The sequence below is a fragment of the Cololabis saira genome, chromosome 6 (genome assembly GCF_033807715.1).
Source record: "Cololabis saira isolate AMF1-May2022 chromosome 6, fColSai1.1, whole genome shotgun sequence".
Classification (NCBI taxonomy): domain Eukaryota; kingdom Metazoa; phylum Chordata; class Actinopteri; order Beloniformes; family Belonidae; genus Cololabis; species Cololabis saira.
The window spans coordinates 33,862,502-33,877,614 of record NC_084592.1 but is presented as its reverse complement, the minus strand read 5'-3'; the positions used below and the strand labels follow the sequence as shown (position 1 = coordinate 33,877,614).

At 38.8% G+C, this 15,113-nt stretch overlaps 1 protein-coding gene across 1 annotated transcript; it reads right to left on the bottom strand.

Annotated features, from left to right (window-relative positions):
- Positions 1-270: 270 nt before the first annotated feature.
- On the bottom strand, positions 271-12,275 carry LOC133446150 (eIF5-mimic protein 2-A-like). Its single transcript, XM_061724001.1, has 12 exons — positions 12,172-12,275; positions 10,777-10,850; positions 10,248-10,424; positions 7,469-7,563; positions 7,322-7,387; positions 7,095-7,230; positions 6,653-6,762; positions 6,315-6,485; positions 3,864-4,010; positions 3,502-3,640; positions 2,276-2,398; positions 271-962 (listed from the first exon to the last, which is right to left on the bottom strand). The coding sequence occupies exons 2-12, from the start codon at positions 10,838-10,840 to the stop codon at positions 925-927; spliced, it is 1,266 nt and encodes a 421-aa protein (XP_061579985.1). The 5' UTR covers positions 10,841-10,850; positions 12,172-12,275; the 3' UTR covers positions 271-924.
- Positions 12,276-15,113: the final 2,838 nt, after the last annotated feature.

The window sequence follows — 15,113 nt, the reverse complement described above, 5'->3', positions numbered from 1 at the left end:
GTAGAGTGACTGGGATGCTTGTTTGCACCTCAGGTTGTGCATGCCAGGCTGTTTCTCTCATCATCTTGATTGGATGATGAGAAACGATGAAATTCGAGGAAATCAACCGGTGAAAACCTTTTGTTGGGAACATACCAGATACATTACATTAATTCCTACACATGCATCTACTCCATGTAATTGCCTATTTATCATGTTCTCTCTTTGTTTGTTAATATGTTGAGCATATAATAGCTATTTGATACATGGAAAAAATACAACAAAAGTGAATAGAGGTACTTTCCATTTATTGTAAAATGTATAACAAAGGAGAAAATCTCAAAAAAGCAAGCATGTCTTTTAAATGAGATTTATCAGAAAAAAAGAACAAAAAATATTTTTGGGCCAACGTTTCCTACTTAACACTTACACAGATCCAGTACCAACAACTGTGACAGTATGAGCAGTAAATTTAATGTTTTAACATTACTAGCAGAAATGTAAAATGAGGTCGCAAAAACATTTTGTGTTTCAGATCATCACGTTGACACGGGTAAACCTCAGGCAAACAAGAGTTCCAAAAGTAAATAAAAGTAGTTATGAAATCTGTTGTCAAATCTTAAAAGGGAACCATCTTTTCATAAACTTTTTTTTTTTTTTTTTCCTAAAATATATTTCAATTCCTCGAGCTAAATGTGGCACTGAGATTGGCTCCGGAAGAAATACAAAGAAAAACCTCAATCTTGATGCGAACAAAGGCAAGTTTAAAGACTATAAAAGCCCTTCTTTAACAGTTGAAAAAGATATGCAGAGGTAGAGAAAGATAAACTGTAAAAAAAAAAATAAACTGTAGACACAGTTCTGTATTTCAGTAACAAATCCTTGGACAGCACTGGTGTTATGGTCATTTAAAAACAGCATGAAGATGATTGTGGCAGTAAATCCTCAATCTGTGTCCTCTTCCTCAGACTCAGATTCAGACTCTGGGGAAAAAAGAAATAAATAAACTTAAATCCAAGAAGTATAACAGCTAGCAGTGATCATCCAAGTCCATGCAGATTTGCATAAATAGCAGCCTATGTTTGAATTGCTTCAACAATCCTCCCTGTGGATGCAATTTTAACTTGTCTGACAGATATTGAAGAAAGTCAGCAGAGTTGAAATTCTTGAAATTTTAACGTGTACATCAGAAAATGTTATCCCTTAGCTTAAGGGCTAAGCCTTTGATATTCATTGGCTTGTAACTGCACTTATGACTTGATTTTCTTTAGTTGTGGTCATCGCAGAGAAAACAGCGGCGACTTCGGGGCTGGTAGGTTAGGTCATTAAATCAATGCCATTGAGGGGTTCATGTTCTCTGGTTCTCCCACCGCGGGGAAGCGATGACGACAAACATCGACAGTATTTTTGTATCTCCTCCTTGAGATTTGACGACTTCCTGCATAAGATTGTCTCCTTTGTCTTAAACAACACCACACACCCTGGGTCTACCAGGCTACGTACACTAGCATCTCTAGCGTTCAGTCCAATGTCACGCTGACTGATGTGCCAAATGATCACAGGATACACGCGGCAGCCATGATGCGTTAATGTGCACGTGTCTATATTCCAGGCCTTAGAGCACTGTACTGGTTGTTAATACCAACATTTAGTTAGCACTGGGTTGTTACACCACAGACCAAGGACCATCTTTGGGCCACGCTCACAGCTCTTGTGCATTCAAAATTCTTTTAACAGTGTTTGATCAGAATTGGCATTTTGCCCAGAGAGCGGGGATGGGTTTCGGCAGACGTCTGTGAACCTGAATATGAATCAGTGGGTATAGATAATGGATGGATGGAAGAACGGTCAGCTTTGTCAGTAAATAAAACCCCCTAAACTTAGTGAAAAAGGGTTGACTGGCCTCAAACGAGGTTGATTTATTCATTTATACAAACAGGAAAATGAGAACCATGGAAGCTGGCAGGAGTAAACAGATCTAATTTGGGAGCTTTAAAAGGAATCTTGGAAAAAAGATTTTTTGTTGTAGCCCAAAAGCTTCTTGAAATATGAGCCAACATAAATCTTATAATATTAATGAGTAGAGCTTTGGTGTCTGTTCAATGGATGGTACGATGTTTTCTGCTCAGACACTTTAAGTGCGTAGAAAAGGAGTAGAAATGATTACAACACTAAGAAGAAGAATGATAGCCGTGTAAAACAAAACAAAATAGCAACAACAACAAAAAACATCCATCATTACTGTGCTCAAACATCTACAGTATGCAGAAACAAGGAAGCAGAGTGAGCAGCTTACCTTCCTCTGCATTCTTAAGCCATTCAACAAATGTTTTCATCTGCTCAAGGAAAAAGCTTTTTCCTTTGGTTAGATGGGCTTCGTTGTACCACTTCAGAATTACCTCTTCACTCAAGACGTCAGCTTTAAAAAAAAAAGAAGAAAATAAATGAAGAAATAAACAAACAAATATATTCAACATAATGCAACAGATGTCTTCCCGGGTGTTAAAAGAAAAATTAAAATGTTGCCCAGCAGGTTGATGACATCAGCAAGACACACTTTATGACTCTAATCTCTAGCCATCTGGCATTTTCATATTTACTTACTCAGCCTTTTACAAGAAAAAAGATGTATATCATATAGGGGTGGGCAAAAATATCGATATGGCAATATATCGCGCTACTTTTCCAGCCGATTCAATATTGATATTCAAAATTTGAATATCGATTTTTTTTTATTTTTTATTTTTTTATCCCCGATTTCCTTTCCATTATATCACCCAGTGCTCCTACCTAAGTGACAGTCCTGGGCATTGCCACTCTCTACCAACCCTGGGAGGGCCCTGCACTGAGCTCAGGTTTTATTTCACGTTTTATTTCATTTTATAATTTATTTTTTATATAACACAATTGCCTGTCCTTAAAAAATGAAAAATAATGGACAGAGGTTTATTTATTTATGGATTTATATCTATACTGACTGATCACTGTGCCTGTCCTTGGTTTTAGTACCATCTTTCTTGTGTTTATTATCATTTGCCACATAATTAAAGCAACCTCATACTAAATTTAATGTTAATTTCATATGATGTAAATAATATGAAAAACATATACAAATATGTTGTAACTTTAGCTTGTATAGTTATAATAAAACATTGTTTTGACTCAGTTTGTCCCATGAATTGTCACTATAATCTGATGAACGTGCAACTCGGATTTTAAGATCCATCACTATCATCTGATGTACATATATACAACTTGGATTTAAGATGTGTAATGCATTTTTAAATTTTTCGGTGAACTATGTATAATATAATAATCGGGATATCGCATAATCGGGATATCGCAATGTGTATCGTATCGTGGCTCAAGTATCGTGATGCGTATCGTATCGTGAGGTCCTTCCCAATACCCACCCTAATATCATATATATATATATATATATATATATATATATATATATATATATATATATATATATATGTGATGATGGAAGCAGGAGCATTATGGGCATGATTTACGCACCTTTGTAGAGCAGAATAACAATTTTCTGGAAGGCCTTCATGAAGTGGATATTGTCATAACAATACTCTTGGACCTTCAGTAGGAGAGTAACTTCTGAGAAGCCTTGGGATGTAAAAGCCTTCAACAGTGAGCTGTATTGCTGAAAAGGGGAAAATTAGAATAACTCCGGTTATGCAGGCTGCAATATATTTACACAGCAAGTGGGGGGAGATTCTGGATCTCATTCTGATTTTTCAGTTTTGAATTTGTGAAATCTGTACTTTGTTCGAAGACTCAGAGCAGCATGGATTAAACGGTATCCCACAGTTCATGTGTAAATCAGAGAGAATAAGAGCAGCTCACGTATGTAACAGAAATATCACCTTTAAGTGTTTGATGGCTTGTTCAGTGACCAGCTCCTCCTTCTTGTTCCACTCCACCGAGCTCATCACACTGGACCAAATCAGACCAATCATCGTCTGCTCCGAGATGTTGTTTTTCTTGATTTCCTCTCGGATGAACGCAATAATCTGTAACGCACGTTATTGACAATGTGACAATCCAAGGCTTACACATGCCAAAAATTATTGCTTTTACACTCATACGAACAGATACAGACATGGTCTATAAATATACATCAGGTTCTGGGGTGAAAGGGGATCAGACTAATGGAAACCTGCAGTGCTAAAGAATTTAACATGTTATTCAAAAGCTTCAGCCCAAGACAAATATAGCACCTTCCTCTCAAGCCATACACAATTCCCACCTTCCCTGCTCTTATAACTTCACTGTCACACCTCCAGAGTCTCATCTTGCACCTCACTTGTACCTGTGCAATGACATTAAAAGGCCATCTATTTCTATTAATATAGTCCCCTTCGCCGTTGCTCGCCACAACAGGAAACACTGAAAGCCACTCTACCTCCACAGCTCGCACAAACTGATAGGAATCAGGTGAACAAGCAGCTAAAAAGAAACAGAACCAAAACAACACTGCGTGTCTAGACAGAGTCAGTCCCAGGGTACTGGAAACCTGTGCAGACTATCTAACTGCATTATTGACTACCGGTACCTGATATACAGACCACAGTGCAAACTGCAGGGTTGTTTGTCTGAAGCAGGTGGTCTACAGCACAGGAGCACCACGGAGGAATCACTGTACTTCCACGTTTCTCTTCACTCTGTACAGCTCAGAATTGCAGTAAAACTCAAGGTCCTGTCATCTCTAGAAATATTCTGATGAATCTGGAGGCCCAAAATGTTCCTCACTAGGTTACAGGAGGCTGTTAATAGAGAACTGGTGGGCAACTTTGTGGCTTGGTGAGGGAGAAATATACGACGGAGTATTAGGGCCAAGCTAAGACAAAAAAAAATTGGAAATTACGAGAATAAAGTCATAATATAATGAGAATAAAGTCGTAAAATTACGAGAATAAAGTCGTAATGTTGCGAGAATAAAGTCGTAATATTACGAGAATAAAGTCGTAATATTACGAGAATAAAGTCGTAAAATTACGAGAATAAAGTTGTAAAATTACGAGAATAAAGTCGTAACATTACGAGAATAAAGTCGTAACATTACGAGAATAAAGTCGTAATGTTGCGAGAATAGAGTCGTAATATTATGAGAATATAATTCATGAGAATTCTAACAGGAAGAGCTTCTTCTCCCTGTGTTAAAATGAGGAATATTTTCTTATGAAGTTATATTTATATATTTATAATATATTATGACTTTATTCTCGTAATTTTACGACTTTATTCTCGTAATATTATGACTTTATTCTCATTACATTATGACTTTATTCTCGTAATTTCCTTTTTTTTGTTTTTTTGTTTGGCCCTAATACTCCGTCGTAGAAATAACCTCATCTTAAATGTGAAAAAAAAAAAAAAACAAATGAGTTGATAACCAAAATCAAACAGCAGTGGTTCCTGACAGAAGAAACAAAGCAGCAGATATAAAAGTAGTTTGTTCCTGTGTTCATAGATCTCAGTCAGCATTTGGAAATGTCAGTCACGAAAAAAATGTAAAATCACAAAAGAACCTCCTGTCAAGAGGCTCTAGGTCCAGATCACCACCAACTGTACCAGACTCTACAACTTGATGGAGATGTTGTATATCTACTTTAAAGGTGTAGAGAAAATTGAGAGTCTTCTTTCTGGGCAGCAGTATCAAAGGAAATGACTCAAAGAAGCTGAACAAACATAAAACATAAAATAAACATAAAAATAAGGCTGGCTCTGTGCAGGGGACATCTCCAGAGCCTCTGAAACTGATTCTGTTAAAGAACGGTGTTGCTTATGTTGCTAAACATTATAGACAACAGCGCATATCTTTTACACAATGTACTGATTAAATAACTGAGTTTGTTCAGTGATCTTCTCGCTTCATGCTCTGTTGCAATAAGGACCAGGACAGGGGGCCATTTCTGCCCACAGCACTTAATTCACATAAAGCTGTATGTTTTTATTTTGCTTTATTACAATATTTCTTTCTTAATAATAGAAGATTTTTCCTGAATAATTTATAGCACAACGTAATCATTTCCCTTTGGGATGAATAAAGTGTTATCCAAGTTGATTTAATTGCTCCACATGTGTGAGGGTTCCTGGCAGGAGTCAGAGATGAGCAGGAGCAGATAATACTGTTGAGGCTGAGTGGATTTCAGGGATTTTTCATTGATTTGCTGCATCCATTTGTCCACCACCACTTCTACAGACATAAGCTGACGGAGGTCAGGAACAAAGCCGCCTCCAGTGCTCATCAGTGGTGTGAAACACACAAAACACCCAGTGAATGTGAAAGCAGCAGAAAAGTTAAAAGAACTTACATCCTTGAGGGGGTCCCCACGAGACATCTGATCCTCAATCTCTTTCTGCAGCTCCCTACGAGCACCGATGGACTGCTGGTTTTTGGCAAAGTCTGAAAGCTCCTTGAGCCCGGCATCATTGAAATACTTGGAGAAGTGCTCACAACTGCGCTTGTTGGGAGGAAACAGTTCCTGAAAGAGTCAAATATTGAGGGAGACAGATCTCTGAGCAATTGGGAGGCTGTTACTCATTAACTGCCTGACTACTGAATGACACATAAGTTTACAACGTTAAACTGCACTGACATAATAATTCCCTAAGCCAGATAAAGATTTTGCATTAAAGATGGCATCCTCACCATAAGCCTGTTGTCCATGCCAACCCTCCGAAGGCTGGCAGCAACTGAACTGATGTCCCGCTCAGAAAGCCAGGATTTAAAGAGTTTTACAGCAAAGCATGCTGACACACCTGAACAAATGCATGATAATGTGAGTCAGCTGCTGCCAAAAGAGCTTCCAGGATAACATTAGGCTGCAGTAATACATTGGTAAACACCGCCACACTGCTGCCTGTGATGGCAGAAGTGTGATGATAATTTCCATCCATCCATTATCTATACCCAATGATTTTGCTGTAAATGGGAGAAGAAATTAGTAGAGGTATTACTGAAAATGTGCACGATTCCGTTACACTGTGAGCAGCACCCACAGACCACTGCTAAAATTCTTTTTTTTTTTATTGTTTGATGAATGTTGCGGAAAACAAACCTTGACACACAAACAATACATTTAACAAGCTACCTTCTTTGACCAGGTTGTCATTGAAGAGACTGCTGAGAATGGATGCAGAGAGAGTCCCGTTGGCCAGCAGAATTCCTGTGAGCATGGCCTGCTTGTTACGCTCAGACTCTGTGAAGCCTTTTAGAAACAGCAGCAACTACCAAGAAGTAAACAAATTAAGGGGCTGAATTGACTCTATAAATGTTATACCACAATAAAAAAACAAATGCTCTGAGGGGAAGATATACCTTCTTGATCTCCTCTTCAAATCCCTTCTCCAGGTATTTATAACGCCTGATGAGCTTGTTGAAAACCTACAAACATAAAACATTTCTAATAGTTGGCAGCCTTCCTGTAATAGCAGTGGCAACTGGGTCAGAAGAAACTGTTCTCACCTGTGCGTGGGCCTGCATGGTTTCCATATCCTCTTCTGCTTTGAAGACACAGAATTCTGTCTGGGTCATGTCTTCAGACAGAGAACCCCCCGGGGCTTAAAATAATCCAACAAAAAAAACACAATCTCACTTTTAAATATCTCGCCAAAGAAGGGCTTCACTTTACTCAATTTATGTCTTCAAGTTAAAAAAATAAATAAATCAAATCTTATTAAGTGCATAAAATATTTACTGAAACATGTTCCACATGTTGTAAATGTAGGCATGCATCTTGACTAAATACCAGTCTGACAAAGCAAATTGGATTTGGATTAATGCAATCTTTGGTCAATATCGTCAGGCAATGCAGGCCTATAAAAAGATTAATTGGCACCACATGATATAAAAGAACCATCGGTATGAGTTGCAGCATACACATCACAGCACACACCAGGACTGAAGACACAGGGATGCAGTCCTCCTGTGAGTCCAAGTCAAATTGTTAATTAATGAGTGACATTTTCTCAGAAGTAAAATTACAATAAGCACACAATTTCAGGTTTGGACCCAAAATGTTCACATTGCATTGTCTTAATCATTTCCTCTGTACATGAGGTACAAGGTGAACTCTTTTTGGTTAGCGCTGTATCTAATCAATCACGAGAACACCCTCATTGCTATGCTCAATAAAACCCTGGTCATCAATTTATGAGAAAGGGTATGGAAAAAAGAGCAGTCCTGGATCAGAGGACTGACTGGTCACCTTCCAACTGAGCAGCTGGTGATTTGATACAAAGCTCCTCCCCGAGTCTGTGTCCTTGCAGAAAAAACTCACATTTTGTCACCAGTCTGTAACGGTACAAAGTGCTGCATACTGTATGTAGATGGATGGATGGATGGATGGATGGATGGATGGATGGAGTGAATGACAGACAAACACACACACCTCACTTTATTATTAGGTGCACCTTCATGATATCTTAAATATTTGTGGCAGAGATTCAGCAGGGTGCTGGACACATTCCTCAGAGATTTTGGTCCATATTGACACAATTCACACAGTTGCAGCATATTTGTCAGCTGAGGTGCAAATCTCCTATTTCACCACATATTTTCAACTGAGATGTGAAAACTGTGGAGACAGTTTGATTAGAGTGACCTCATTCAGAATGCCTACAAACAGTTTAATCAAGCTGTGGCTCAACTTGGCTGTCTAACCAGACCCTTTCTCTGTCACAATATAAATGCATGCGAGGTGAATTGATCAACTAATCAAAGCATGCCAGACTTGTGGTCAGTCTACACCATGATAGGTGGCAATATGCCCGCTTTGTGCTTGTTAGTATTGAGCTTTTCTGGCTGACCTATTGCACCGCACATGAAAGCTGGCAAATTGTAACAAGGGGAGATGTTGAATTGCAGTTACGGGTCCATACATTTCCAATGTCTTGTTTGCTACATTTTTTTTTTTATTTTCATCCTCTGGTTATTTTTTCTGTGACTTCTGTATCAAGCTCCAGGGTCGCAACTGTGGGGCATACACAGAGTGCTTGGCAGAGTGCAGTTTTAGTACAATTGAATGTGTACAATTAGTGAATACTTTGAACCAGATTTTCTCTCAATGTAGCTGTGTCGATTTTGTTTGATTGCTCTCAAACTGATATGTATTTTTAGACTTTGACTCGGGCACAGATGACTCAAGACTTGGACTCAGCAACATGGGGAGCTTTCAGTTATCCTGCTCCCCAACTCTGGAACTCACTCCCATCCTAATAGTGACTCTTTCAATCCCAACTCAAGTTCAAATCCAGACTCAAAACACATATGTTTCAAACTGTGTACAATTTATAATCTCTTCTTTATTTTATTTTTATATTGTTCTTTGTCTGTTTTTATGTAATTTATTTCCCCATTTCGCTGTAAAGTGTCCTTAAGTACCGTGAAAGGCGCTGTTAAATAAAATGCATTATTATTATTATTGTTGTTGCATTAATTTAAATCTAATTTTGTGTGGATGCATGTTCACACGTCATTAGTTTATGTCCCAGTTTGGTAACAAACTAATGGTGCCTACATGTTCTTAGGATTGTCCACTTGGCTTTTACTGTTGGCTTGTGGGGTTTTAAAAAGTACGATCCTGAGTGTTCCATCTGTTAAACAGCCACTGAGAAGATGATGGGTGCAACTCCAAATTTCAGTCATCATCTGGCAAGAATTCACCCACAGACGTAAATGCTACAATAATGTTTATGTTCAGTTTATATCAGGGGCAGAGCGGTCGAGAAAACTTTCTTCAGCAGTGAGCAGGGGGCTTGCTGACTGATGAAAGAGAGTTAAAACTCACTTTTGTTGTCTTCTTTCATAGGGTACCAGCCTACAAAAACTCCTGAGTACTAAGCTTTAAATATATGAAAAAGATTAGTAAATTTAACTGTAAGGTAAATCAGAAAGTAAACACTGTAAGGGTTGGTAAACATCATCTCCATGAATTTTGTAGAACATGTATGCTAAGTCAAGAAATGATTAAAATGTGTTTTATATTAGGTTCATATGTCTAAAAAGCTGACCGCTTTTTCATTTGGATTTGACTCTACTATGATTTTTCTTTAATGACTTGGACGCAGACTTAAAGTTTGGTGACTCAACTAAAACGCTGCCGTACTCACCATGGTAAAATTGGCCTTTTTCTCTTTCCTTTAAAAACAATGGCTTCTTATTCAATACTGAAATATTGTTTTGACAAAACCAATAAAAATGTTTCAGTTCCAACATTTATTTGTGTCCTTTGAAGAGCACTTACCCAGCATCCCCCCAGCCACCAGGATGTCAAACAGAGTCTCAGCATATCTCCGGTAGTCAAGCTTGGCACCAGAGGCATCAAGAAACTTTGCAACAGCTTCCAAATCAGAGCCACTTTGGTTTAGACCTTGCACAATGCTTTCCTGAAACTGGGATGGATCAAATCTCTCCTTTTCATCTGTGGGAAAGACATTAACTTATAAGTTTTAATCATGTCTATGAATGTTATCTTTTTAAACCATGATCTATCAGCTACTGACATATACCTCTTCTAATTCATCAACCAGCCTATGTAAATCCTTATTTTGTGAAATCTGACACGTTCATATTTTACCAGCAGACGGCTACTGATCATTTCCGAAGGTCTGATGAATAAATCCAAATCATTTACTGATTGAATCCATCTTCTTACTGTCTGATCAAGGATTTGCCACATTTCATGTGTTGGTTGAAGTGTTATCTGAGATGTTATGTCTGAGATGCTGGAGGTCACAGCTGGTCTCTGTGAGGGTTGCCTTCAAGTTTCTCACCTCTTTTCCGAGTCTTAAAACGATGGCCTGTTAGCGTAGGCTTCTGTATCCTTTGATTACTCATAAAAGAAACTCTGAAAGACAAAGTAAATAAGTCAGCACGAACAAACAACAATACAAGCAGATCTGATACGTTTCAATCAACTCATCGACAACGCTGAGTTGATCATGCAACGTTGCGTGTAGCTAATTCAATATGTACACAATATGAATATATAAATACAATATGAAGAACACAAGCCTTGTCTGATAAGTAACTGATACAACCATTAACGTCACTCCTCTATTATTTTATTCAGTAGTTAAACGTAATCACCAAAGTTGGATGGTAACAACATTTATCGACTCGGAACAATCCCAAAGATCTGAATTTTCATAAATATAGGCAAGGCAAGGCAAATGTATTTATAAAGCACATTTCACATGATGAGCATGGACTCAATGTGCTCAAATACATAAACAAACAAAATTACAGGTTTACAATAACAGAAACAGACAAAAGTATGTCAAGAGAAAAACAACAAGAACAACAATACTTCCATTTTAACAAAAGTGCGATCAGCCAGCCAACCATGTAGAGTTTACTCAAACGCCTGTGCAAAAAGGTAAGTTTTTAGTCTGCTTTTGAAAGAGGGCTCTGTTGGAGCAGACCTTAGTTCCTGCAGAGAGTGTAGTAGTGACTGAAAGCACCATGAGCAGATCTAGTGTGAATTCTAGGTATGATGAGAAGACTCTTATTTGATGAGGGATCTGTCCGGCATGTAGGAGGGAGCTAAGCCATTCATAGATTTAAAGACAATAAGATTAGTACTTTAAAATCTACTCTTTGTTTAACAGGGAGCCAGTGAAGAGAGGATAAAACAGGAGTGATGTGTTCACCTCTTGGTTTTTGTTAGAATTCTGGCCGCAGCATTTTTTTTTTCTGGAGTTTATGTAACCCTTGCTTTGGTAGTCCTGCAAAAAGTGCTTTGCAATAATCTAATCTACTGAGATAAAAGCATGAACCAACTTTTCAGAGTCTAATTGTAACAGAAAGCATCTTACTTTAGATATATTTCTGAGGTGATAGAAGGCAGTCCTGGAGACAATAGTATGTGTTTCTGGAACTTAAGATCAGCATCTAACATAACAAACTAGTTTTTGACAAGTTCGCAAGGTTTTACTGACAGAGGAGTTAATAAAGGGAGAATATGTTAAATATAGGTCATGTAGGACCTGGCAGACGCCGTTACACCCGACCAGTTTAAAGCTGACATGGACCACACTAGTGAAGCTAAGCTGCTAACACAGCTGCTGACAAACTACTGTAGTTCAGCGTTAACTTATTACTGACACACATTACACTCACACGTGGCCAGCGCACGATCACATGAGGCAAAGCAGCCAAAAACTCACCGAAATCCTTTATTAGCTCAAAAACAGCTCGATAAAACAAATATAGTACAACTATGTCAATCAGATAGGAAAAGGAAAGGGGGCGCGCATGCGCACAACACATTCGCTGTAAGAATGTTTTCGATTTATGGTTCCGCGTTACACCGACGCAGAGCCTACGCCGTGGGGTACGGCGAAAGCTGTGCGTCGATTTAACGCGGAACCATAATTCAGGCTTTAAAGTTACTAGACAAATAAAACATCGTCGAAACGAAATACAACAGTTCGTTTTCAAGTATAATGTAAGCATTTTTTTTTCTCCAAAGAATCCCAAAATATTTGAACTCTGAGGCACCCAGACCAAGACAAACTAGTTTACGTACATTTACACACAAACTGGCCCATTGTCATAGGACGGTGGTGTGAGTTGCTATCTAGAATGAAAACACAGGAGGGGGGTGTTGTGCTGCCGGGTGGAGATGCAGCTGTCCATCAGGGATGAAAGGAAACTACATGTTGCGTTGTCATCCACCTCGTAAATGTAGGCATCATTATGGGACTTTGGTAAATGTAAATGTACTTTATTTATATAGCACCTTACATCGACCTACAGGGGAACCAAGGGGCTTTACATAATAAACATACAATCAGCAAAATAAAACAAGAATAAAACATATGAACATATAACATCAAGAGCAAAGTATAAAAAAGTGTCGCCACACTACTGGGTATTAAAAGCCACTCTGAATAAATACGTTTTCATTTTAGATTTAAAAAGGCCCAGGTCAGAGATCGCCGTTACTCACAGGGGAGCTTATTCCAGAGCTTAGGGGTGTGTTCTGCCAATTTCTGCTCCTTTGCCAAATGCTCCCTAATGGTTTTCTACCTTTGTAGAGCTACAATTTTACTGTGTTTTACTCCCTAAACCATTTTCTTTTCCCCCCCAAGTGGTCCTTGTCTCTTGCCAGGCCGTCATTGTAAATAAGAATGTTCTTAATGACCTGCCTGGCTAATTAAAGGCCAATGAGTGAATGAATATCAAATAAAGCCTTAGAATAGTTGTTTTTTTTCTTTATCGTATAATGTTCACAAAGTGTAATGCAATTCATGTCAGGGTAAGAGTATTTTGAAGGATCAAATACTCAAAATCCCATATTATCCATTTTACATCGTGCAAGAAATGATGCAAACTTTGAAAATCGACTGTGCGCATGCGCAGAACCACAAAGTAGCATTTCTCGGCAGGTAGCAAGGATTGGCAGAACACCGGCAACTGAAAAGGCTCGGTCACCCCAGTGCTTCTGCTTTGACCTGGGCATTTCCAACAAACGTTGGTTGGAAGATCTCAGAGATCTGCCATGCTCACACACCGTTAAAAGCTCTGATAAATAAGGAGTGGCAAGGCCGTTCAGAGCTTTGAAAACAAACATTAAAAGTTTAAAATCAACTCTAAAACGAACAGGCAGCCAGTGAAGGGAATAGAGGACCGGGGTGATATGCTCTCGTCTGGGTGTGTTTGTTAAAAGTCGGGCAGCTGCATTTTGTACCAGCTGAAGACAGCTAAAAGGAGATTGGGCGATGCCAACATAAAGTGCATTGCAATAGTCCAATCTGGAGCTGACTAGAGCGTGGATAGCTCTCTCCATGTCATGACGGCTTAAAATTTTTTTTACTTTGGCTAAAAGATGTAACTGATAAAAACTTGTCTTCACAACATTGTCCACTTGTCGGTCAAATTTTAAAAAGCTATCGAAAATCCCTCCCAGGTTTCTAACTTTGGGACTGAAATATCCGGACAAAGCGGCAAAGTCAGCCGTCACGGTGTCACCAAACAAAATGCACTCCGTTTTGTCCTCATTTAAATGTAAAGAATTGTGTGCCAATTACTGCTTGATGTCAGCAATACATTCCAGCAGGGAGCTTTGTGCACTAGTGGCTTTAGGCTTCAGTGGCAGATAGATCTGTAGATCATCTGCATAACAATGAAATGATAAGTTATGTCTGGCTATAATAGACCCAAGTGGCAACATATAACGAAAAACGAAAAACAGCGAAAAAAAGAAGTGGGCCAAGAATAGAACCTTGCAGGAAGCCGCACGAGAGGGAGGCACTGGAGGAGCAGGAATCGTAAAAAATAAAAATGGTAAAAAATAAAAATATATATATATATATATATAATTTTTTTATATTAACATCTTAAAAACACATATATTATGTCAGATTATGTGAGATAAGTCTGTGTGGGAAGTTAAGGTGACTTTATCAAGTCTTTGCCCAAGGCGCTCTGACTCAATCCCACCTTGATTCCACTGCTCCTTCACACGTCCATAAATAGATGATTGTACAGTTCACTCACATATCTTTCAGCAAAAGTTGGTCTACTCTCTTTTTCCACAGGGCAGGGAGAAGATTTAGCTACTATACAGACGGTTCCTGGCTGCTAAACATTTGAACTACTTTTGGAAAACTTTGCGTTCCCACATACTGATGCTAGGCCTCCCCCAAAAAGAGGTAAACTAAAAACACCAGGAAACTGGACCATATCACACCGGTCATGAAATCGCTAGTCAAAGGAGTCAAAGGATATATTTTAAAATCTTGCTGCTGGTCTACAAAGGACTGAATGGTCTTGGACCAAAAGGGGGTGGTAGTCTAGTAGCTACAGAGGTGGGCTTGGGTCTGGAGGACCCAGGTTGAAGCCCCCGAATGGCAACCAAGAAGAGCCACCTTGGGCCCCTGAGCAAGGCCCTTAACCCTAATTGCTCACCAGGCAAAATGGTGTATTTGTCCTCTCAGATGTAAGTCGCTTTGGATAAAAGTGTCTGCTAAATGACAGTAGTAGTAGTAAAACACATGCTTGATCTGTTAGTTCCTATGAAGCTCCCAGACCCCTGAGGTTCATCTGGATCTGGTTTGTTGTGGTTCCCAAGAACCAGAACTAAGCAAGGTGAGGCAGCGTTCAG